The sequence below is a fragment of the Aspergillus flavus genome, chromosome 8 (genome assembly GCF_009017415.1).
Source record: "Aspergillus flavus chromosome 8, complete sequence".
Taxonomy (NCBI): domain Eukaryota; kingdom Fungi; phylum Ascomycota; class Eurotiomycetes; order Eurotiales; family Aspergillaceae; genus Aspergillus; species Aspergillus flavus.
This window is the reverse complement of record NC_092403.1, coordinates 1,591,577-1,615,848: the sequence shown is the minus strand read 5'-3', so window position 1 is coordinate 1,615,848 and position 24,272 is coordinate 1,591,577. Positions and strand designations below refer to the sequence as shown.

The window sequence follows — 24,272 nt, the reverse complement described above, 5'->3', positions numbered from 1 at the left end:
ACAATCATCCATACCTCACAATGTCGAAGCACATAGGCATATTCGGCCTCGGTGCTATGGGAACAGCGCTCGCAGCCAAGTATCTTGAACATGGCTATAAGACATCCGTCTGGAATCGAACCACCGCAAAGGCAATCCCGCTCGTTGAGCAGGGTGCCAAGCTAGCCTCTACAATCTCGGAGGGGGTAAACGCCAACGACCTCATCATTATATGCCTCCTTAACAATCAAGTTGTCGAGGATGCTCTACGGGATGCATTACAAACTCTGCCCAGCAAGACCATTGTCAACCTTACCAATGGAACACCAAACCAGGCTCGTAAACTCGCGGATTTCGTCACCTCCCACGGAGCACGGTACATCCACGGCGGTATTATGGCGGTTCCCACCATGATTGGCTCCCCGCACGCTGTCCTGCTTTACAGCGGAGAGTCTCTTGAGCTGTTCCAGAGCATCGAAAGTCATCTGTCTCTCCTTGGGATGAGCAAATATCTCGGCACCGATGCAGGGTCTGCCTCTTTGCATGACTTGGCTTTGTTGTCGGGAATGTACGGTCTCTTCTCCGGGTTCCTGCATGCAGTTGCTCTGATCAAGTCCGGGCAGGATACTAGTACTACCGCCACCGGATTATTGCCGCTTCTGACTCCATGGTTGTCGGCAATGACGGGATATCTTAGTTCTATCGCGAAACAGATCGACGATGGTGACTATGCCACACAGGGATCCAACCTGGGAATGCAATTGGCCGGAGTGGAAAACATTATCAGAGCTGGCGAGGAGCAGAGGGTCTCCTCACAGATGATCCTTCCGATAAAAGCGTTGATAGAGCAAGCAGTGGGTGAGGGGCATGGGGGTGAGGATCTATCAGCGCTGATTGAATACTTTAAGGTGGGCAAAAATGTAGATTAAGGGATCGCTAGCATCCTTCGTTGCACCAAAGCTATTTTATTACTAATCGTAATACTATATGGTAGCATATAGCAATTGATCCTTTCGTTCATTCCAAACTACTTTACACTTCCGCGCTTGGTAAGCAGGCCCCTTAATCCGCTTCCCAGGATGAAGGTGATAACGGGCCAGAGAAACTTGGATATCTGTCTTCGCGAAGGTAAGATGTGCAATTGACGGTGGAGCTAATAAATTGTAACACCCTCTTTCGCTGATAGATAATACATTAACATGGTGAATATGTATTAAGAGATGTTCGAATGGCCCTGGTCATAGGTTCTAACCCTGAGACATACATTGAAGGCGAATTGAAGACGATTGATTATCAAAACCTAGTATAAGACCAGTAGAGGATGATTACAAGACAAAGATCATCTTTAGGCCTTTGTAGCAACTTCATTTCATCCTTGAATCACTCTGAATACATATAGTAAAAGCCTACAGCCCCGCCTCGCACAGATTCAACAACACATCACTAATGCGCCTTCAGTAGCGCTAACCCACCATCAAGTGTCACCTCCGAGCCCGTTGTGAAGGTGGCCTCGAACGCGAGGAACAAAACGGCACGCGCAACCTCGATCGGTTCTCCAACCCTACCTAAGGGTGTAGTCTGAACACCCTGGTTTTCGAACTCCCGTAGATCATCACTCGAGGCGCTTGCAACACCCATCGTTGGGGTTTTCACAAAACCGGGAGAGACTGCGTTGACCCGTATTCTCCGATTAACCAGCTCTGCTGCTAATGTCTGCACGAAAGACCGGACGGCAGCCTTGGAAGCCGAGTACGTCGCCATGCCAGGGATGCCGACCTGGTTTGCGACCGAGGTGGTGAATACGATGGAACCACCATCTTTAAGGAGAGGGGTAAGCTTTTGTGCGACGAAGAAGGCACCGAATACGTTAGTGTCGAATGTTCGTCGAAAAGACTCCTCTGACACAGTAGCGAATGGCTCCAGAGAGGCATAACCAGCGTTGACAAAGAGAAGATCGATGCTTTGTCCAGCACCAAAAAAGGACTGCACCGTCTGAACAAGATCAGATATGGCAGCGGTTGAAGTGATATCACATGGTACAATCTCGGCCGTATCTTTTAGTTGTTGCTTTGCTGCTTCAATGGGTCCAAGGCTTCGACCGGTGACGAGGACTTTTGCACCCTTGTCAACCAGAAGCTGAGCTGTTGATAGGCCGATGCCATGACTACCACCGATGACAACCGCGTTTCTGCCCGAGTAGGATGCCATTTATTCTATCCTGGTAGGGAAAGGATTCCAAGAGATCAAAAAACAGTAGATTTCGTTCGTGCCAAGAGTACCTGGAGAGTTGCTGAGATGGCTTCCTCGGTAGAGTTGCTCCCTCCAACCCCTGGCCTCAACCCTACCTTTATACCTCGTGGCTTGATGGTGCCTCCTATTGCCTATACATGGTCTCCAGCAAAATCGCAACATGAACGACATCGTACTTCGTATCGAGTGATGTGCCTCGTATTAATTCTTGGCATCTGTAATTGAAAACGCTTAGCTGCCAACAGAACCTTCGCGATTATTGATAATCTTGATTATAAATACAAGCTTGTTTAAGATGACATGACTCACTAGTGACTCGCGTTTGATAGTGATACTGCAATTTCCAAGCAATCTTCGATGTACTTCTACGCGAAAGGTCAAAAAAAAGGAAGGTTGTTTCGTTATTAGACCTTAGCATTTAGGAAAGCTTTCCCCGCTGACTCTCAATCATCAATTGCTAGAGCATTTAGCTATGTACCATCTTTGAATGCATGAAAGGGCTTCATGAGTCTCGTCAAGTTGGAGTTTTCCAGCGAAGGAATGCGTTGTATATTGCGCCTTAGCCAATATAAGGCGGACGGTTGATAGTTGGTAACGGAAAGTACATGTGGATATAAATCATCCAAGTTCCACACTACTTGAAGCCTACTCCTAGTGTGAGCGCTCTAGATTGGCATTGGTTTCATTTGCGATTACTGTATCTTTTAGATTCTTCTACATAGCTCCTGGAAGGACTGTGAATGTACAAGGCCTCAATCTGGTGGGCTCCTGACATAGAGAGTGTTTAAGTGATTAATATTGTATTTTGGTTTGGTAAATGTGTGGTTCTAACTAAAAGCGAGTGAATGAGATATTAAAAATACAAGAGTGATGTTGGCCACAATTAAGACTTTCTAAGTCTTCCCTGATTTCCCACCACCTAATCTAGCAGCTAGCCAAAGGCTCCTTGAACTTGCAGGTGTTGCTAGGGCCGGAGTGAGCCTTCTTGGGCTCCTTGCCGTTGTTGTCAGTACCCTCGTACTCAACACAGATCTCCTTAACGCTGCTAGCACAGCCATCAATGGTGGCCGAGTCGCCGAGGTTAGGGTTAATGCCGACCAGGGTCTTGCCGTTGCTGGCCTTGACACCGCTGATCTGCACGGTACGCTTGAACTGCTTCTTGCAGTTGCCACAGGAGCGGTACAGCTTGCCGAAGTTCTGGACAGTGAAGTCCTGGATGATGGCAGAGCCGCCGCTGTTGTGCTGGATGACCTTGTCATCGGCGCCCTGGGCACCACCGCCAATGACCTTGTGGACGCCGGTGCCGGTACCCTTGAAGGTGAGGGCGTCTACACATGTTTATTAGTTCATTGGACAAAATGTATATAGGGACGAAGAGTTGAGATGGTGAATGAACATACCCTCGCAGACCTCTTGCCACCAGACGTTCTCAATGGTGCAAGAACCCTCGCAGTGCACACCCTCAATCTGGTCAGCACCAATGATGGCGTTGCGGAGAATACCACCGTCAGCGACGATGAAGACGGCGTCCTTGTCACCACCCTCCTTCTGACCGGTACACTTGACACCACGGCCGAAGGTCTTCATGCCACCATCATAGGTACCCTTGACGTAGTAAGGTTCCTTAAAGGTCTGGCTACCCTTGGAGGCGGGAATGGGGAATGCGGCGCGCTCGTTCAGCTGGTGGAACTTCTGGTGCGAAGAGGCATCGTGAGGACTGGCCAGAGCCGAGGTGAGGAGGAGGGGAACGAGGAGAAGTTTCTGGTACATGGTGGATGCAAGGAGTGGTTGATAGCGAAGAGAGGGTTGATTTGATTGTTGCTCTGCTTGTCTGGAAGACTGAGGAGGGTAATGTTGCAGAATTTATACTTCAGCAAGGGGTATACAGACCAGGGAGCTGGATGATTAGATACGAGTAAACAATTTATTCGGCTTGGTATGTCTTGTTTCAGTTTACCACACACGGCATGGTTGAAAAACCGAGCGTAAAGGCGAAACAGCGGCCAGATTGAAGCTCTCCTTAGAAGTCCCCTAGAACATGGCCTTGAGTTCTTTGGATGGGCTCTTGATATGGGTGTCTCCACTAGGACCTACATCCGCTGAGCAATTGCCGACCTTCCAGTTGGCAGGGTCTGTTGGCCCTGAAGGATCAAGGCTTCTTTGAGTATCAACCCGCGACAACTGAGGTTTTTCCGCACATCCGATTGGTGGAAATGGGCCAGTAGGTTTGGTCCTCAATAGCTAGTTAGTGCCAAACGGGTCAATTTCGGGTCCGTGTCATGAAAGAATCCAAAGGGTCCTGACTCCTGACTCGGGCTGATCCCGGATCAACTCATGCCAAGTCTTGTAGTGAGAGTTCTCTCACAATCAAGGGCTGTAATTCTGCGGCGTGGTCTGCCTGATTAGGAAAGGTTGAGGAGAGCCCTTTTCTTCTTATGGGCTTCTTTGGCTATTTAGCGATATTAATGACCCTGCTTGTTTCACTTTAACGGAACCGTTTCTGTGGCGCAGCAAGCTCGAATTTACAGCGACTAGAGACGGCGGTACGAGCATTAGTTCCACTACCAAACTAGTGACCGTGGAACGGACAAGTGGGAAGTTCTGCCGCAGAGAGAGACGTTCCGCGGTTCCAGACAACCTATAGGCTAATTGATATTTCTTTTTGTTGATATAAGCTTTACATGTATGATGGGGGTTCTGATACTGCTCAAACTACCAACGTACAGTGATCTCCGGTCCTTGATATCATCGGGAATGGGTGATAATCCCAGGTCAAATCCCGCAGGGTCAAATTCCCGACAATGAGCCAAGAGATTCCAAGACTTGCCAAGCCAACCTTATGTTTCAAGTCGGCTCGGGGAATAAATAGTATGGAACGCATGGTCCAGAGCCTAATAGACCATCCAAAAGTTCTTGCGCGGAAATTTGTTAATTCGCCGTGGTATCGCCGTGATCTTGTAAGCTTGTGAAATGAGCATCATCTGATAACCAATCGGTCAGTGGCAATACGACACACCTATATGCAGTTGCTTCAAAGGTGACCAAGGACATTATGCTCATGAGAGCAAATTACTTGCACCTCTTTACCTTATAGGTATCGATTAATTGGCATTTCTGTTCTTTTCCCACGTTTGCTGTAACTCCTGGAATATCAAGCAAATGCCTAACAACAACACCAAAGGGTGAAAGTTGAGCTAATCTCAACTATGTTCTGAAGATAGCTACTCCCACAGTATACAAATGGCGAATGGTAACTTTTATCATGGGACAGATGTAGATTGAGCAAAATAGTTGAAAAATGAATGTTCGGAATTCAGGTCACTTTGCCTTTTGGCTACAAAAGGAAAAGATGGCAAGAGGAGCCTGCTAGCAAGCCACTGAGCAGTAGTTTACGCCTCAAAGTTCCGGATTCTGCGGAAGAAGACAAGCCTTTGCTATTGCTGTTATCACCCATCTGAATTGACAGAAGGCGTTGGAACATGCCACCCACCGTTACTCATAAGTTGGTATTAACCACATCATCATGGGAAGAACACGCTAGATGCTATAGCATCTTACATTGGACCCACTCCCTACTCTCCTGAAAAGTTACTACGTCAGAACCAGGGCTTTCCTTCACACGAGATAGCCCATGCAACGGATGCATGTTGTTTCTTCTTTGGTGACTTCTGCATAACCGAGAGATTGAAGGGCAGAGTTGAGGGACACAGCTCTATTTGAGTAGAGGCAATTAGATCAATAATCTAAAAGAGGTCCCATTGAACAGGTCCTAAGTGATCTGCGAGGCCTTAGTATATGGCTTCTGTTAGCACGATTAGGTAAACTAGGGTTTGATAGTACAAACCACCAGAGAATAGATGTAGAAGATCTATATCGTCTTTCGGTGCATCTCTCGATTCATCGGAACCTCGGAAATAACTACTAAAGCTATACTCAAGGTTCATGCCAAGAGGAGCTTAGCAGCATTGACTGAAAGTCTAGCAACACTGACCTGGACGCTCGGATTGTTCAGAATGATCCAACACCTGGTACCCTTGCACCATAGTAAAAACATGATTGTCACGTCCAGAACGCGATAACAACACTATTCCGTATTAGGCAATTCCGGTGGCTTTATCTCGGATTACCCGACTGGGGGCGGTGAACCAGCGATCTGCAGATCGTCAACTCCATGACTTCAGCTCCCCCTCTCTATCTCGATCTTTCTCTGTTCTTCTTTTTCCTGAGTCTCAATCTCTTCGTCAGATCGAGAAAAATGTTCCTCAACATGTCGACTCTCCCTAGGGGAGTCCTGAAACCATATGCTGCTGAATTCCTGGGAACAGCCCTCCTGATTGTCCTTGGAGACGGAGTGGTCGCACAATGTCTCCTATCTGATTATCAGTATGGCACTTGGCTCTCTATCAACATGTCATGGGCAGCCGCTGTCTGCATCTCCGGCTATCTGGCCGATCCCAGTCCAACCATTAATCCCGCCGTCACCATTTGTACGGCCCTCATTCGTCCTACACCAGGGCAATGGAAAAAATTGCCGGGTAAACTGTTCGCGCAGTTTCTGGGTGGTTTTGTTGGTGCGGCCCTGGTGTACATCAACTACCGGTCGGCCATTGAGTCCTGGGATCCTGAGTATACCATTCCAGGCGGATCAATTTTGAGCCCTCAAGGACACCACTCAGCAGGCATCTTCTCGACTTATCCTGCCTCCACGTTGGGGTCGAATTGGGAGGCTGCCTTCAATGAGGTGCTTGGATCGGCGGTGCTCATGTTTGGAGGTCTTACCATTTCAGACCCGGCAAATGCGTCTCGGTTCTATTCTCCCCAACTTTCCAGTTTTCTACTCCTTCTCGCGATTGGTGCTTCTTTGGGTTGGCAGACTGGATACGTACGTGCCTATTTGAAATTGGAAGACAACAAGTACTTGGATTATAAACTAAAATGATTATCTAGGCTATCAACCCGGCAAGAGACTTCGGCCCGAGACTGTTCTCTGCCATCATCTATGGTAGAGAGGTTTTCACTGCAGCCAACTATTACTTTGTCGTCCCTCTGTTCGCCCCAATTATCGGCTGCATTGTGGGAGCTGCAACCTATGACTCCCTCCTCTACGAGGGGGAGGGCTCTCATATTACGGATGCTCTCGACAAAGTAGGAGATCGGGATGGATCTCTCCGATTGGATTGAGTAAGCTACGTGACCGGCGACCGATGTCTGGTGAACATAGCGATGAAGGAATGACGTGTTATTTAACGGGGCTTGGAAGATTTTGAGAAACAGGTATCGATCGGGTATCTTCCTTAGAATTTGACGTGATGTTTTGTATGGATATTACTGCACTAGAAGTTGCTTGACTTTTTATAAGTACGGTGCTGCTGTTGTATAGATGACGCTATAGAATATAGAACTAGATCGTTGAACATATGTTTGTATGTATACACGCTGGTGTACGTGTTACTTCTAGAGACTTTTCTCATATAGGTTGGAATAACGCGTAAGAGTGCTAAACGTATGACTGAAGTGAGAGGTGGTCTAGATGTGCTGTACCACCAATGACCTTCATCATCATCTACCATACTAGTTAGAAAGTGGACAACTAATATCCTGAAAGAGACACCATTGTATTCCTAGAAACACACCAGATGCTATTTTGCCTCAAATGATGTATACTGTTTGACTCTGGCCAATTTGACTTATTGACTTATTCTACCTACAATCTCTTGTCAACTGCCGGTGTAATCATGTTTCTTGCTTATGCAATTGCCCGTGCTTTTCCAGCTTCAGGATATGGGTATGAACTATTCATTGATATGTACATGGGTATACAAGATCGTCAATACCAGGAATGTCATTATCTCAACGTAGCAAGCTTGGTTTGACTCCTCGCATCTTTCGGGAAAGCACCGGGATGTTTCAATGTGTTGATTGCATCGTTTGGCCGATGTATAAATGCTTCTTGAATTGGTTGGAGTATTTATAGTACACTCAGTGAGGAGACAACCATATACATAATTTCAGTGCAATGTATGACGCCAGAAAAATATCGGTCGTCGCACATAGTCGGATATGCTCCCATGTACTGTGCCACCAACACGTCTTGTTTTACAAACGGGCCAAAGGGCTTGATAGTAAAATGCTACCCAGCCTCATCAAATAACCTGGCAAAAGCAGCCTATTGCTGTTACGCTGTACTTATGTTGTTTGGCGATGGTAATCTACCGTATGATACTGTGGCTACCTACCACGGCTGTTCTACCAATATTTCGGGAGCCTTGTCTCACGCGCAGCAGTTGACAACACGGACACGATGAATGGGATGCCCTTGCTCTCGGTAACTTTAATGAGCTGAAGGTTTGATTGTGTTACGATTTAGGGGTGTTCAATAGTGAATGTACCGTGCAAATCCAGCTTTACTATGAGACATTTCCTGATCTGTAAAGCTGAAGATGGGCCCAGACTCGATATAATGCTGGGTTTATGGAAGAACTAACGATGAACATTGCACCTTCAGCCTGGAGTACCTCAGAACACCTAGCACAGGCGTCTAACCACTGCTTCAGGGTATAAATAGCGGGCTACTTCCCAAGAAAACTACCCCTTATTCCTATAAAGCTATCCATAAGGAAATAACTAGGTCGGAGGAGACCTTACCAAATCTTTGTCGAGAACTTTCAAGAATTACCTTCAAATGAGGCCCTCACTTATCCTAGTTGCCTGCGCCAGCCTCGGCGCCTCTGCCGTGACGAGGACACCAACAGCAACGCCTGCTGCGCACAGTGTATCTGCGGAGGGTTTTTCATTTCCTGAAAAGGGCCTGTCGCTCAGATTTGGTATGGATTCAAGATAAGACTTCAAATAGGCATCCGTCCATAAACTGATCTTCTGCGGTAGACTCGAATTTTGCAGGGTTTCAGGGATGGTGCACCGCTCCAATCTGCATGACCACTTGCGCTCGGCTTGGCTACAGATGCTATCGCTGTCTTGCACTTTCTTGCATGTGTAGTAATGATGACTGTTGAATGGGGCCTGTGAGGGTGCGTGCTGCTCTCGGGAGAGACGGAGGCTGTACTTAGGCTGACTGGAGAAGATTGGGTATTTATCTACGGGTTGCAGTCAACTGGACAGGATCATAGTGCTTAGTCTATCTCCCCTCCATAGTACTGCAAATCACCGAAGTTATTACTACCCTCCGGCGCGCGTTTGCAGGATCACTGGTCGACATACTGCGTCTTTAAGGGCCGAATAATTCAATTTTGATTATATTTGGCGACTTAGTTGTTTGTCCGATATTATGGAATGATACACACTCAGGCGGGCTGTCAGGGCTGTCTAAGGTTGGTCTTTTTAAATTAAAGAATAGCTGAATGAGTTTGGCAAACCACGAGTTTCATGAATAATCAGGAGTAGCTGCTGCGTACGATTTATGCGAATATAGAGTAAACCAAGTACACTAGACTACAGGCACGTGGCAGGTTCAAGCTCTATACCCAACCATGAGCAAAGGAAGAATGAACAGCATTCCAGCAAGCTGTGCTACTATAATGTATGTCTCTAATGACAACATCTATAGAATAGAGCGCACGTTGGATCCTCTGAGTTCTTCCTTGTGAAATAATATTATGTTATATAGAATAGTGAACATACGATACATATTCTCTTCAGACGGTTGCTGGAAGCCTTGAGTTCTTCGCATATTAGACTTGCTATTTATCTTCTGTGGACCTTCTAGTAGCCATCCATATTCTTGAACCTGAATGCCACCGCTTTACGAGAATTTATCACTCAAGTCGGATTCAGCACCGGAGCTAATCACCCTATCATTAGCCGGTATAACCTTCAATGATCGTAGCGAAAGCGATAAAATTTTGACATACTAAGATTCATGTGCACTTTTCTCCGCCTCGGCGAGCTTGGCACAGATATCCGCAATATTGGCAGTTTCTGCATTTAACTGAGAAAGAAGTTGTTGTATCGCCCTCTAAACGTGGTATATTAGATAAGGAATACTCGAAGTTTGGATTAGATCCATACCTTTGCGCTTCCATTCCATTGGTCGGCCAACGATTTGTAGTGCTGAGATGTTTGCTTGAGCGCGGACTGTGCCTGGCTGCATGAGCTCTCCTGGCGTGCTTCAAGGTTGGAAGGTGTCGCAGCAGCACCGGCGAGGGCCGCGAGGAAAGAGATGGAGATTATCTTGGAGAGATACATTTTTGAGTAGCAGGCGGTCCCAAAGAGATAGAACGTTGCGTAGTGTATATTGGATCTTCTGAGAATGCTGATTTAGATACGGTTGTGCAGGTAAATCGTCTACAGTATTTATAGGGGTATGACTCTCATTCTATCTTCATTGCCCGAAGGAATATCCAACACAGCCCCCGCTAAGCCATTGAGGCGGAATGTCTCCCTAAACCTTGGAGAGAATATCCAATGATGTATCACAAGCCAAGGATTTGTTCCTCCTGAGGCGTCCCATTTAGATGCTATGTTAAACGTTACTGGCCCGCTATTGACTGATCGACTACGCATCACTCGTATTCGCAAAGACTGCCAAGCTACCAGCAATGGGAAAGAAAAAGTCTCTCTTGAAGGGCTGCTCTTGTACTGTACCGTTGTCTGAAACATGCCTAACTTCTAGCATTGGCTCCCGAGGAGGCGGATTTCATCACCGCAGGACCAAATACTCGAACCAGAGATGTACGAAGCAATCTCAACCGGAAACGCCAGTCGAGAGATTTGGACCTTCTTGGCTTGGCCAAGCTTTGGCCTACGTGTGTGCACTCTGGAATCGCTTAGGCGGAGACCGAGGCAACGTGGATTGGGGGATACTGCCGCGGAAACCCTAGTCCACCTGTAATATCCACTCAGTAATTAATACATTAAGTTATGGCTAGGGACAAAGTAGGGCTATTCAATTTTGAACCTGCTTACAAGGGCCCTATCAATTCTTGGGGAGCCTAAAGAAGAAGAGATGCAACCGCAGCAAGCACCGCTACCCACACCAACCCTGGACCCGATCCCTGCCGCGGCATTCCGATGCTCTCTTACTTGACAAGGCACGGCTCTTGTATGGTCTGCCAAGTGCACTCGGAACATTCCATCAAATCTAACATGGCTGTAGATACATTAGCAGCTAGCTCTTGTGCGAGAGGCTTCAGGCCGCAAGGTTCTGCCGCTGCTGGAGTCACCGAGCCAGAATCTAGTACAGGACAGACACCCTCTCTGAGCCAAGCACTGGGGTAAGCGCAAGCGAGCTCTCCGAGCAAGCACTCACCGCTTTCTCAATATCGGGCAACGGAGCGTCGAGTTTCGTGGTAAAGCGCACGTTGTACTCGCGCCCGAGGAGAACGACTCTGTGTTCGAATCGTCCTCCCTGCACGTTTCCTGCAGCAGGACGGACCAGATGACAGTGAAGCCGTCTTCGGTGCCGTTGGTCAAGTGGGTGCCGGCGATGGCAAAGTATGGATCTGAGGGCGGCGCGCCGGAAGTGTGACCTTTAGCCGGGAAGTTGAATCTGCTGTTCCAGGGCGGCGTATCCTCGCTGTCAGGCCAAATGGTCATGCTGAGGATCATGCCGCTCGGCCAGGCGGCGGAAGAATTGCGGGCAGCTAGGACGAGGGGAAAGTACTGCGTAGGCGCATATGTCTCATTGCGCGGGAAGACAAGGTCGAATCCATGACTCCATTAGGACCAGCAATGTTAGTGTTGTTGTTGCCGTTGGCGGCAGCGGCGCCGCCTGCCATGAGTGGCAGCAGGAGCGCGAATACGTGCGGCAGCATTGTGATGTCCGGATGAATGGATAGAAGCTATGTTGACGGCATCGAGCCACCTCTGAATTGAACGAAGGCGCGCGTAGTATGTAGGGCAGGTCTATTTTGGGGCCCGTACGAAGAACGGATATTGGGACAGTACTTTATATATAGAGTGGGGTTGACGCTCTCTGCCAAGGCCCTTGCGGATTACATCCTTTGGGAAAATAACCAATAAATGGGCACGTTGATCAATGACTGGTCCTCTGATAAGCCTTAGTTCCTGAAAATGATGCCCAGGATTAAAACGTATCGATTCGAGTCAAGTCCCTTGGAGCCTACAGCAGACAATGGGCAGTCGAGTTCATATAGACATCAAGCCTGATCAAACTTGGTCTGACCATTGATAGTTGTAATTAGCATAGCTTTCAGCGAAAATGTAAGCCTAGGAATTATCAGCAAATGGTAATAGAGTTTAATTGAGCTTCTAGTCCACATATTGAATCCCAGTATAGAATTACAGAAAAATTCTTGGGAAATGATTAACTGTGTGAGACAGTAGATTAATGCACTCCATCCTAACTTCGAACCTCCTAGAGTAGGGCTCCTGCGCACATGATTTTACATTCTTCATTTACGTAGAACCACCGAGTAATCATAACCGAAAAGAAACATACAGATCCGATACAATCGCAATGCTGTTGGTCGGTCCACAGAAAATGACTGACAGTCTCTAATCCTTTATTTCGTTGCATTATGAACCCGAGAACGTGCCAATCGCACTTTATGCCACTAATAGGATTAGCAAAGGAAATACAAACTGGTCAGAGGACTAGGAGCATACTTCACCGCATGAGATTGGCTCGTACAGAGGCGGATGCTCATCATCCACGCAGGATGGAACAACCTTACAGACTGCCTCGGGGTTGAACCCAAAGAAAAAAGGCATCGAATAACGCGAGTCTGGTTGACGGTTATATACTCTGTGAACCGTAGATTTGAATTTATTGTTGGAAAGGCGTTGAAGGAAGTCCCCAATGTTGACTACGAGTGTTCCTTCAATTGGGCGGGCGTCAAGCCACTCATCCTGAGCAGACAATACCTGCAAGCCGCCGGAGTTGTCCTGCCAGAGAAGAGTGAAACATTGGATGTCAGTGTGTGATCCAATGCCAACGTCGATATCTGAGTCGGCCGCAACATCTGGTATTCCCGGATAATGGATATAGAGTGCATCTGCACCCGGATGACTGGTGACATCGTCAAAGTAGTCTTCTCGTTCGCCGAGCGCGAGAGCAAAAATGCTGAGATCTGACTTCGGATGTTAGCTAGGAATAGAGATCTTTGAGCGAATGACTTCCCTCTCGTCTCTGTACGATTGACCTGTGTGCTCCCCACTCCATGGTAACCGGACGAAACATTGGAGGCACTAGAATCAATCTTCATCTTCTCACTTAGTGGCTGGTCGAAGAAGGTCTTTGCTTGCGACAGGGAGGTTTGAATTAGCTCCTCGGGGATCCTATGATTGCGAATATAAAAGAAGCCTGTGTTCTCGGATGCCGCTTTGATCCTGGAAGTCAAGGCCTTTCTTTCATCCAGAGTGCCATCGATGGGTGCCAGATCAATGATTGGGATTTCATCATTTGTTGGCAGTCTTGGAGGCGCAGTTGATACGCGGCGCAACACCGTGCCATTGGCGCTCAAGAGTTCGATTTGTGTGTATGTTTGCGTAGCCATGATTTAGCAAATAGGAAACAATAACTTCAGATATGAGATCTATTGTAAGACGGTCGAGTTGAATCTGCGGTACGTATATATACCTAACGCTACCTCGGGAATCGCCGACGAAATGGCTACGGCAGTTCATGCGGGGGAGATAAGCCATGACCTAACCCTAACCAAACATTGGTTGACCCAAGACATCGTCCCTGCCATATTCCGAGCTTTATCAGGGTTCAAAATCCGGTGATTTGGAGGATTCTTTGTCTGATGCGCCATCCGCGGGGGTTATCGTCTTTTTGTACCACCTCAAAGAAAGTAACGAGTCGCAGATCGGCTGACTCCGTGGGCTGGCTATGAGTAGCTATAAATTAGCCCGTAGGAGCTGTCCGTTTGATGACACCTTGAGAGGTTGTGTACTACACTGTGCAGGTTCATCTCTCTGTATAAGTCACCTTGAAACTCTTAGCTACTCTACACGAGAGATTGATCGTGAAAAGTGTCGACCGAGATGGCATCCCTCGGACGGCTGAATTCCTCGACAATGACTCGCTAAGGCCTACAAGGGTACAAGACCGAACATGGACTCAGATCACTTACTTGGCCTTTTGGTTCTCGGCATCGGGAAATGTGAGCAATCTCTACGCTGCTTCCACTGGCTTGACGGTCGGATTGTCCATGTGGGAGTCAATTATCTGTCAATTAGGTGGACAGATCTTGGCAGGCATTCTCATGGCTCTGAATGGTCGCGCTGGTGCTTTGTATCGCATCCCTTTCCCTGTTCTCTGTCGGTCTAGTTGGGGTTCACTTGGGGCTCTTTGGCCTACGTTTAACCGTGCAGTAATGGCCATTGTATGGAACGGTGTCAATGCTGTCCAGGGTGCGCAGTGTCTGAAGTATGCTGGTCCTGCTATTTGTCATCGCTAATAACAACTCGCCCAGTGTACTGCTTCATTCCATCTTCCCATCGATGGCGAACATTCCTAATACCATGGGCGCCAAGTCTGCCCTTACCAGTGCAGGAATGATATGCTTTTTCGTGTTCTGGTACTTGCATCCATCCATGTTGGCCGTCTTGTACGTTGCCGGTAGATTTGACATTATTTAGGTTTCTTAACTGCGCATTTCTATTTATCCCTATCCCCAAGATGAGGATACTAGTATATATCAAAGTGGTAGCTTATTATAGTGCCACGGTCGCTATGCTGGCTTGGACACTGTCTTTATCTGGATCTTCCAAGCACACACTTCGGTCGCATTCAACAATCCACGGTACCGAAAAGTCCTGGATGGTTGCCAAATTCTTCTGGCTAGGGCTTGCAAGCGTTGCCACCTTTGTCTCCAATGCTGCCGATCTCCAGCGATATGCTAGACGGCGGAATGATGTTATCTTGGGGCAAGTGTTCAGCTTTCATGTGGCCAACTTTATCATTGCCATCATGGGCTGTGTTATCGCTGCTACCAGTGAACCTATATTTGGAGAGGTATGGTTCAACATGAATATCCCTCATTCATAGCTGATCTGACCGCTTCAGCTTATATGGAACCCCATTAGTATTCTCGAACGTCTCATGGAAGGTGATCGCTATACAGCTGGGAACCGATCGGGTTGCTTTTTTTATCTCTCTTGGGTTTGTCTACTCAACTATCTTCACCAATATATTCGAGAACTCCATACCGTAAGTCTATTTTATGTCCCCTTTGCAGCTACTCACTATGATCTAATTCACACGCAGAGTGGGAACCGATATAGCAGCCTTGCTTCCCAAATACCTCAACGTCAAGCGTGCCGTTTTCATATGTGCAGGCAAGGGACCCCTAGGCGAGATCTTAACTTCTCTATAATTGCTAATTGGCCCTGAGTACAGTACTATCCTACGCCATTTGTCCTTGGTATTTACTGCCATCAGCCGCTGTTTTCATTAAGTTTCTCTCCTCCTATCAGATCTTTCTCTCCGTCATTGCAGGAATCCTACTCTGCGACTATTACCTGATTCGCCGAGGCCGCCTTTGTATCCCAGAATTGTACACCATGAATCCAGAGGGTCGCTACCATTACCTGCGCGGAATCAATTTCCGTGCCTTCGCAGTGTATTTAGTCTCAATAGCCACAAGCTTTTATGGATTTCTGAGTCAGCTGGGTGTAAAGGCGCCGCTATCTATTCAACGGTTCTATTACGGCTCGTACCCGACGGGGCTGTTGATTGCATTCCTTGGTTATCATTTATCATGCCTTTGCTTCCCTATCGTGGGAATGGTGCGAACTCGTGGCTGGTACGAACCTAGAGAGTATATTGATGTCCATGATTCAGCCAGAGATGACACCACAATGGATTTTGATGGTGTTGATGTCTCCAGGCGGGAGAGTGATGCATTTGATTCCGTTGCTGCAGAAGGTATAAAAAGAGACGAAGATATGAAACGGGCTATCGCATGAGCTACAGATATACGGTTAAGTGTCTTTGCGTATTTCTTTCTTTTTGTCTTTCGAAGACAGTGGTTATCGTGAAGGGTACACTCAGCACCAAGTCGAGATATAACGGGAATTCCGGGCTCATCACTCTTTTATCATCCCTTTACCCCCTATCGGCTAGTTAATGCAAAACAGGACGGGGCATGTCTTCTGTGGACTTCTAGGCGTCTATCTCGGAAATCTATTCGTGTGATTGATGATGGGAAAATTGATCTGCTTGCTAGAGGAAACAACTCTCATTATTAGTCTGCTTGTGGAAATTTAAAAAATACGAAGCATGCGCTCAAAAAGTCATAGTTCTGTTCAAAATATGGCAATGGTTCCGCTATGGGCTACCAAAGGGCCTCACTCAACATAGCCGTAACAGCTCACAAAGTAGTAGAGACAATTGAAGAATCAACCCCGTGCATGATTTTGGGAAACTTGCATCCATTATATCCGGGACCCAAGCAGTTCTCCCTCGGACACCGATGACCGCAAACACAACTCTCCTCCGCACACGATACGCCTCTCGGACAGACTCTCAACCTAGCAATATACCTCAAATCTTCCACCTGCTGAGGCCGAAGCCGGGACACATGATCATGGTTACAATTTTCCCCGTAGGGACATGAGCCCACAATATGATAAGGGTTGCACAACTTGCGTTGCTTCAAAGAATCCACGTTTTCCCTGGTGGAATACCGCAAGGGGGGATCGACACGCTGGCCTGCCGCATTCTTGCACACCGCTAACTGGACGGGACTGCGATTTCTATTAGAGATTCGAGCCGATGTAAGGGGTGAAGGGGATCGTCGGTTCACATCCGACGTTGATTGTGACCGAGGTGGTGTTGTTTTCACTGCCGAAGCGTAGTTCTGAGGGGGTGTCCTCGGCGGCGTGACATTGCTGAAGGATACCCTCCTGGAGATTATTTTTGTAGACCGGAAAACGTCTGGGAAACTTGTGGTTGCAAAATGGGGTGCCAGATCTTTCATTTCTCGCGCAAAAGAAGGTCCTTCGACGAGGGAGATACGATCGGACTCTCGATGTGGTCCCAGCACGCGTGCATATCCATTATCTGCAGACGCGCAGAATATAACACGTTGACAATGAACATCGAGGATATCCTGCTCAAAGAGGGCTGAAAAACAAACCAGTCAGCAACTCTGTATGCCAGCTGCTTCAAGGGATACATAGCCCACCTCGTATTTTCATGTCAGAGCATTCCTTTCCGTTTCCTGCGTCCACGAAATCACATAGTCCGTTTTCCATGTTGAATCCCTGAATAAACGCCTCTAGTGTCCCGTCGACAGGGGCAATGTTCGTATCTCGATACGTCTTTGACAGACCGCTCACGTTGGCATATACACGGATCTTACACTGAATCCTAGGGTTTGCCTCCGGGTCAAGCTGAAAGAGGTAGTCCTCGACTGCTTTCCTCAAAAGCTGTACAGCTTTTTGACCGCCGTCGTATCCACTTTGGATGAGGCTATCCTGAAACTAAAAATAGAGCAAGTGTCAGCAACGAAGGCTGTATTGAAAGAATAGTGGACTCAGGGAATCAGGGCACTTACGTTCATACAGTCACCATCAACGAGGACAGAAATAAAGCTCAGTCTAGCCTAAATAGTATCATATTAGACAGACTCGCCCTAGAAGCAGGCAGGGCGTCATCAACTTGACTTACATGATCACGGTTCTTCATTTCCAATGCCTCTTTGTCCTTATTTGACTTGTCCTTGAACATCGCCACAAGCTCCTTATGGTTGTCGACTTCATCATGTGCTTTTGTGAGATCTTTTCGCAGCTCTTCAACTTGAGAGAATAGCTCCTGCATACCATTCGGCTAAGTTAACACGATCGGTGCATTGGATACATGTTCGGACCAACCTCGATAATTTTCTCTTTACTATCTTCAACACTGCTCAGCTCTCTATACCGCCTCCTCATATCATCTAGATCCAACATCGTGCCGAGTTATGGGGAGAAGTAGTTACCAAGATACCGAGAAAACTTTAAGAGACACAGCGGTTGTACTTCCGATGTACAGGAGAGAGGCATTGTACAATTTAAAATTCTATCATAAACATAGCATTGCATTGGGTATAGTTGAGGCAGAGGTATATGGCAGCCTTGCGTGTCATGCATTGACACGTCAGAAACACAACCTAGGCCACATCAGTTGGGAGTAACCTCAAAGCTACGCAGAGCAAGTTTTTTGAAGTCTTCTTAACCAGTAAAACTTCGTGAGACCACGTTCCACGAGAACAGCACGAAGGAATGGTCTTTCCGCCCTGTGAGCTTAGGCCAGGTTGCGGCCAACCTGACCAGAGTTCTGAGCGAGGGCCCATGTAGGCCAGTGTGTAGACATGTCGTACGCGTCCTAAGACATCATTAGGCACCCAAAGACAAAGGTAGACCTTTGATTGATGGTGCCGCATGCCTGCTTCTCTTATACGGGGTGTACAACAGATGAGGATCGTCATTCCCCTATTTCATATCCTCATCAACCAAGACCGTAACGTGGTAAATTAGCTATCATTGTCGTAGTGGGCGGCTACTGGCTGGTTACACGAGACACAGAAAGGACATCACTCATTTCTCTAATCATAATTGAATCCATAATCATTTTAACCCCTCATGCTTCAGATCATGCCTCCTTTATAGGGGTAAATCTCAACATAAGCTTGCGCCCTGTGGGTAGGGAAATGAACGCATGGTCCTGCTCAATGCCCTCGTCGTCAACAATAGAAGTTGTAAAATTCGTGTAGACCGCTGCCATCACGAGTTTGATTTCTGTAATACCCTCCAATTAGTACCGTTTATGTAGAAGTGGATACGTATCATTCATCCGAAGGCCATGATTGACCTACCTTGCAGAGCAAAATTACTACCCAAGCACATGCGCCCACCACTTCCAAACGGCCAGAACAGTCGGCGCATATCGTGAATCTTGCCGGGTTCGGGCTTGAGCCAACGCTCGGGGAGCCAATCCGACGATTGAGGGTAAACCTCTTCGATACGATGCAGGGAATACGAAGAGGAGCTCACGCGTACGCCAGCAGGAAGATTGTGGTAGCCCTCAATTGATACGCCGGTCGGGGAGGCGGGTGTTACGCGAGGTAATGGCGCTGGAGCGGGGGAATGTAACCGAAGAGTTTCTCGCAGGACTGCATCTAGCAGGGGAAGAGCATCAATCGCTGATGGGGAAGGGAGAGATGGCAGGTCCACTGCATTGTCTGAGATGGGTAGGGATCTCAGATTCGGTGTCAGCGTGAGGAGCTCTCGGCGCAACTCGGCTTGCAGCTCTGGGTGTTGAGAGAGCTCCCACATCATATAGGTAAAGGTGATTCCGCTAGTTTCATGACCTGCCACAAGATGATCGAGTACTTCCGATGCAATAGCTAACTCGAGGGGTCGGCTGTCCGGGTCCTTCTCAAGCGATTGACGAAGCTGGTTATAGACCACTGCATTCGTGGCGATAGGTACATCATTCGGCTGGTCGTTATTCTCGACTTTGCGGCAAAGTGAAAGACACCAGCTTTCGATGAAGCCCATATACCGATCCTGTACACTCATGTATTTGAACTTCTCATATTCCTCCAACCATTGTTGCCACTCGGGAAGATGGAAGATGTATGTAGTGCTATTCTTCGTGCCGAACAAGTAAGACGACGTGAAGTCCATCCCCACGGCTTGGAATAAAGGCAACACATTGATCGCCTCTCCAGACTTGGCAACACGCCGTAGAATTGGAAACAGTCTCTGGGACAGAATAATCTTGGAGATATCGCGCAGATCCCGCGACTCCTGTAGATACGACTTGGAGTAGATTCTGCTGAGCATGCGCTTCTGACGAGCATGCGGATTGTTGTGTATCATTCCAACTAGATTAGGAGTCTGAAAATTGATAAAAACGTCGCTGTAAAATGAGTGCTTTTCGAATGCGCCCGTGTAGATTGTCTTTAGGCCACTAAGCGAATTCACGCTCAGTTCATCCGGTCCCAATCGGACCACAGGACCGAGCTTTTGGTGCAAGTTGTAGATGGTAAGGACTTCTTTGCCCGCATTGCGTTGCTTTTCTATCCATCTATTTGAAATGGGTGATGTGAAATGTGCGTTGGGGACGCTGGAGATTGGCGATAAACAGTACGGATGAACGAGATATTTGTATACAAAAGCCGCTAAAAGGATGCCGATCGCGATTGCGGTAGCGGATGTCATGATTGCTGCAAGCGATACGTATTGAATGTTGAAGTCTTAGGCTTTGTGAAGATCCATCAGTCGTGACTTATGAAGCCCTACCTCGTCCATGAGTGCAGACAACGAGATGCAAGTCCAGAGCATCAAGTTCTCCAGAATCAGGCCAGCACTGACGAGCAGCCAATCATCGGCGACATTACTAAAGCAGAATTGACGCCAAGGAACCCTGATGACTATGGCTACAAGGGGTAATGCTTGAGAGAGGGGTTAGTGATGCTGCTTGGTTGCATTCCAGCCTCGTAGAGTTTGCATAACAGAAACATGCGCAGAAAGTCCACGTCTGTTTTGAACCCCCACAGTCAATGTTCCAGATTGTCATCAAGACGAGGTTTGGTTCTGCCTATGACGGGATGGGCCGAAATCCCCTTTTGGATGGTTCGTATGGAGAATCTATGGGGATCATTGCCAGATCCGGTTGGCTGTTTGGCGATGAACTAAAGGGATAGTGTGCTTATGGGCTGATGCAATGGCGTTTTACGAGTGGATATCAATCAAAAGAACTGCACTTAGATTGGCCTTTCCATGGAACGCGGACTGAGTTAGATCTTTTTCTTTTTCTTTTTTCAATTTTCTATTATTCATATGTAACCTCGTACGGAGCAGAACCATGAAGGAACTAATCCTGAACGTTGTTGCCTCTGCATCGTCGTTTATAGCTCTGCATGTCTTACCGGTAAATCTAATTGTGGAAGCAGTTCCCGAGTCAGTCGCGTGTTAAATGCCGTTTAGTATACTACATTGCTTCTAGAACGGCATTAGCACGGTTGATGACTCGGATATCAGGGGATTTTTACGAACTCCAAATCTCCAACTCCCTGGACCAGTTCCGGCTTTGAAAATCTCCGAGGGAGTGGCGCATCTAAATCTGCTAGTACTAGATTCAACGTGCTCGTTTCATCTGGTTTCTTTAGTTTTTCCCTTCTAGTTTAATTTACACCCAATTTATTTAGAACTCCTCAGGTTTAAACGCTCGGTTTCTTTCTTCACATCCCTGTCGTTCTGAACCCATCCTTTCCAGAGACTACGATTGTTCTTGATGCGCAAATAATTGCGCCGTTGTCTCCAATATGGTCTCGCTCAACAGCCTCAAAGGTGGCCCCCAAGTCTCAACCACATATGGCGATGAAGCGGCGCAAGGAGGTCATTTTGTGCCCGCCAAATACCGGGGTACCGTGAAGGACCAGGCAGACATGAGTGCTCTAGGCAGAGAGCAGGTGTTACGTGTATGTCTTTTGTTGGCCTTGATCGAACTTGCAGTTTGTCGCTTACTTTATGGAAGAGGAATTTCCGGTTTATCTCTATTGTCGGTTTTGGTTGCACATTGATCGCAACATGGGAGGTTATCTTGACGTACGTCTCTTGAGTATTGAAAGCCTTACTCATCTGTATATTGACTATACCCTATAGACTGCTCGAGCAAGGTTTGACCGATGGAGGTACCGCTGGCCTGATCTGGGGTTTCCTTATCGTCGCGTGTGGGTTTCTGCTTGTTTTTCTCAGTTTGGCTGAAATGGCTTCGATGTAATTGTCCCCCGACCTTCGTCTACTTCACTGGTGCTTATTGATATACGCAGGGCCCCGACATCTGGAGGTCAATACCATTGGGTATCAGAATTCGCACCCCGTAGCTGCCAGAAATTCTTGAGCTACATCACCGGTAAGGAATATTTGCTCCACAGATCACGGACGATATGACTTATTCGCATAACTAGGCTGGCTGTGTGCTATGGGCTGGCAATGTGCCATTGTCTCAATTGCCTTCCTTGCGGGAACTATTATTCAGGGTCTCATCGTGCTTAACCATGAGGATTATGTCTTTGAGCGCTGGCATGGAACGCTGTTGGTGATTGCCATCACCTTCTTCGGAATCTTGTTCAATACCTTCCTGGCCAAGAAACTGCCTTTCGTCGAAGTCCTGATTCTTATCCTCCATGTTGTTGGGCTTTTTGCCATTATCATCCCTCTCTGGGTTCTGGCTCCTCGCAGAAGCGCCCAGCAGGTCTTCACGGAGTTTAACAACGGTGGTGGATGGAACAGCGCTGGGACAGCAACGCTAGTTGGATTTTCCACTACTATCACCGCCCTAATTGGATATGACTGCGCCGTGCATATGTGTAAGTGAACCATTTTCTCGTTGGGCTTGAGAGATCGGCTAATATGGTTAAATGTATCCAGCCGAAGAGATCAAAGACGCATCAGAGACCCTCCCAAAGGCTATGATCACTTCCGTTCTGATCAATGACTGCGCGGGATTTCTCATGCTGGTGACGATCTGCTTCACCTTGGGTGATATCGACGAGGTCCTCGCAACCCCCACCGGCTACCCATTTATTCAAGTGTTCTATAATGCCACCAATAGTCTTCCCGGCACGAACACCATGACCGCGATCTTGGTTCTTACGCTCACCGCGAGTACAATCACGGAATTGGCCACGGCCTCTCGGCAGCTTTGGTCTTTTGCCCGAGATGGCGGTCTTCCATTTTCCGGGTTTTTTGGATACGTAAGTGGAATCGCCCCCTCTGGTGGCAGCCTCAGGCCATCGATGCTGATCTATATAGGTTACTCCGGGGTGGAACATTCCGCTTAATGCGGTGATGGTCTCTCTTATGGTAACAGTTCTCCTGTCGTTGATCAACATCGGTTCGACAACAGCCCTTTTGGCTATCGTCACCTTGACGATCGGGTCGCTTATGTCTTCATACGTTATTACGATTGGGTGCGTGCTGCTCAAGCGGATCCGTGGCGAGCCCCTTCCACCTCGCCGGTGGAGCCTGGGTCGATTTGGAATGGCCATTAACATCGGTGCCTTGTGTTTCTTGGTCCCGGTGTTTGTGTTCGCTTTCTTTCCCTTGACCTCGACAGTCGACCGAGAATCGATGAACTGGTGCGTGGTGATGTACGGTGGCATTATGATTATTGCCATTCTATACTACATCTTCCGCGGCCGGCACGTCTATATTCCTCCCGTTGCACTGGTTAAGCGTGACATTTGAGGTTATATACTTTTTACTATGGTTAGCACCAACTAATTCTAATAGGCAATAGATAGAATAGGAGAAGATTTTTGTATCGAGTTGTTGTCCCGCAGCTTTTTCCCCTTGTGTCTCCCTTTTCTTTTTTTTAAAGAGAAAAAAAAAATCTGCTAAACTTCGGCCCCTCAAGGACCTTGCTGCACAGTGCAACGTGATAGTCACCGTCTCTGGGTTCTAGCGAATAATCAGGCCAAACCAACTGGAAGGCCCACCGTAGCTCCACCGACAACCCCCCACATCCATCGTGCTCTTACCCAGAGCCAGATCACTCAGAAGACAGGAATCTCGATAGTCAGGGTCCGCTCGAAGCTTATTACGAAGCCTTCTTGGCGGGAGTGCCGATCCCGTAGTGGAGATACCTGTAAAGGGAAGGACAACTGTGGACGGGGATAAGCAGTAAGCGCATGTAGGGTAGATCAAGTGTGCATTACGAGGCAATGGCCCTTTTCCCCTTGTTGAATAACAAAGAACAAGGTCATTACCAAATACTCAATTAGCTGCATCAGTAGCGTGCGTACAGCAATCTATTATATTAGCGTTAATAACATTTCATATGACATACTCTGTATAGCGGCTTGGCACGTGCATTGCCCTAAGAATAGTGGGTCTGGGTTTTGGTTGTTTTCGAGCTCAGCTTATGTCTGTCGATGAATTGTGGAATCCACCTCGATATGAACTCATATTCCACGAATGAAAATTTTTTCGAGGACTACAGCATTATGATTGAAGATCCAGTCCAATTTGCCGAGGTTTATTCGTTCGTGCAGGATTTTGTGGTCAGTCAAGCCTCAACACCACCCCCCCTTCTTTGGACGAGGACGAGTCAGTGTTGGAAC

General features: G+C 47.6%; 11 protein-coding genes across 11 annotated transcripts; 4 read left to right on the top strand and 7 right to left on the bottom strand.

Annotated features, from left to right (window-relative positions):
* Positions 1–20: 20 nt before the first annotated feature.
* On the top strand, positions 21–908 carry F9C07_12771 (uncharacterized protein; the record flags this gene model as incomplete). The annotated part of the gene is made up of 1 exon (XM_041287497.1): positions 21–908. The coding sequence occupies one exon, from the start codon at positions 21–23 to the stop codon at positions 906–908; it is 888 nt and encodes a 295-aa protein (XP_041151212.1).
* A 514-nt stretch (positions 909–1,422) lies between these two features.
* F9C07_12770 (putative short chain dehydrogenase) lies at positions 1,423–2,187 on the bottom strand (the record flags this gene model as incomplete). The annotated part of the gene is made up of 1 exon (XM_041287505.1): positions 1,423–2,187. The coding sequence occupies one exon, from the start codon at positions 2,185–2,187 to the stop codon at positions 1,423–1,425; it is 765 nt and encodes a 254-aa protein (XP_041151213.1).
* Positions 2,188–3,153: 966 nt separating this feature from the next.
* On the bottom strand, positions 3,154–3,999 carry F9C07_12769 (putative pectate lyase E; the record flags this gene model as incomplete). Its single annotated transcript, XM_041295319.1, has 2 exons — positions 3,154–3,557; positions 3,630–3,999. The coding sequence occupies 2 exons, from the start codon at positions 3,997–3,999 to the stop codon at positions 3,154–3,156; spliced, it is 774 nt and encodes a 257-aa protein (XP_041151214.1).
* Positions 4,000–6,343: 2,344 nt separating this feature from the next.
* Positions 6,344–7,709, top strand: F9C07_2287393 (putative glycerol uptake facilitator). The gene is made up of 2 exons (XM_041295310.2): positions 6,344–7,111; positions 7,177–7,709. Exons 1-2 carry the CDS (start codon positions 6,401–6,403, stop codon positions 7,408–7,410), a joined length of 945 nt encoding a protein of 314 aa, XP_041151215.2. The 5' UTR covers positions 6,344–6,400; the 3' UTR covers positions 7,411–7,709.
* A 2,052-nt stretch (positions 7,710–9,761) lies between these two features.
* F9C07_2287392 (uncharacterized protein) lies at positions 9,762–10,591 on the bottom strand. The gene is made up of 3 exons (XM_041295320.2): positions 10,255–10,591; positions 10,098–10,201; positions 9,762–10,028 (listed from the first exon to the last, which is right to left on the bottom strand). The coding sequence occupies exons 1-3, from the start codon at positions 10,429–10,431 to the stop codon at positions 9,989–9,991; spliced, it is 321 nt and encodes a 106-aa protein (XP_041151216.1). The 5' UTR covers positions 10,432–10,591; the 3' UTR covers positions 9,762–9,988.
* Positions 10,592–11,490: 899 nt separating this feature from the next.
* On the bottom strand, positions 11,491–12,125 carry F9C07_2287391 (uncharacterized protein; the record flags this gene model as incomplete). The annotated part of the gene is made up of 2 exons (XM_071510901.1): positions 11,849–12,125; positions 11,491–11,828 (listed from the first exon to the last, which is right to left on the bottom strand). Exons 1-2 carry the CDS (start codon positions 11,997–11,999, stop codon positions 11,491–11,493), a joined length of 489 nt encoding a protein of 162 aa, XP_071367371.1. The 5' UTR covers positions 12,000–12,125.
* Positions 12,126–12,710: 585 nt separating this feature from the next.
* Positions 12,711–13,703, bottom strand: F9C07_2236989 (uncharacterized protein; the record flags this gene model as incomplete). The annotated part of the gene is made up of 3 exons (XM_071510004.1): positions 12,711–12,761; positions 12,814–13,277; positions 13,343–13,703. 3 exons carry the CDS (start codon positions 13,701–13,703, stop codon positions 12,711–12,713), a joined length of 876 nt encoding a protein of 291 aa, XP_071367370.1.
* Positions 13,704–14,041: 338 nt separating this feature from the next.
* On the top strand, positions 14,042–16,122 carry F9C07_2205936 (permease for cytosine/purines, uracil, thiamine, allantoin-domain-containing protein; the record flags this gene model as incomplete). Its single annotated transcript, XM_071509619.1, has 6 exons — positions 14,042–14,072; positions 14,137–14,581; positions 14,628–14,762; positions 14,794–15,169; positions 15,221–15,422; positions 15,554–16,122. 6 exons carry the CDS (start codon positions 14,042–14,044, stop codon positions 16,120–16,122), a joined length of 1,758 nt encoding a protein of 585 aa, XP_071367369.1.
* A 202-nt stretch (positions 16,123–16,324) lies between these two features.
* On the bottom strand, positions 16,325–18,208 carry F9C07_1938099 (CCCH zinc finger DNA binding protein). Its single transcript, XM_041295321.2, has 5 exons — positions 18,031–18,208; positions 17,828–17,971; positions 17,715–17,762; positions 17,343–17,640; positions 16,325–17,281 (listed from the first exon to the last, which is right to left on the bottom strand). The coding sequence occupies exons 1-5, from the start codon at positions 18,106–18,108 to the stop codon at positions 16,527–16,529; spliced, it is 1,323 nt and encodes a 440-aa protein (XP_041151219.1). The 5' UTR covers positions 18,109–18,208; the 3' UTR covers positions 16,325–16,526.
* Positions 18,209–18,217: 9 nt separating this feature from the next.
* Positions 18,218–20,853, bottom strand: F9C07_2287387 (cytochrome protein). The gene is made up of 2 exons (XM_041295322.2): positions 19,014–20,853; positions 18,218–18,936 (listed from the first exon to the last, which is right to left on the bottom strand). Exons 1-2 carry the CDS (start codon positions 20,362–20,364, stop codon positions 18,791–18,793), a joined length of 1,497 nt encoding a protein of 498 aa, XP_041151220.1. The 5' UTR covers positions 20,365–20,853; the 3' UTR covers positions 18,218–18,790.
* A 389-nt stretch (positions 20,854–21,242) lies between these two features.
* Positions 21,243–24,104, top strand: F9C07_1938016 (amino acid transporter). The gene is made up of 7 exons (XM_041295311.2): positions 21,243–21,626; positions 21,683–21,753; positions 21,811–21,924; positions 21,978–22,060; positions 22,116–22,517; positions 22,579–22,904; positions 22,963–24,104. The coding sequence occupies exons 1-7, from the start codon at positions 21,471–21,473 to the stop codon at positions 23,395–23,397; spliced, it is 1,587 nt and encodes a 528-aa protein (XP_041151221.1). The 5' UTR covers positions 21,243–21,470; the 3' UTR covers positions 23,398–24,104.
* The last annotated feature ends 168 nt before the right edge of the window (positions 24,105–24,272 follow it).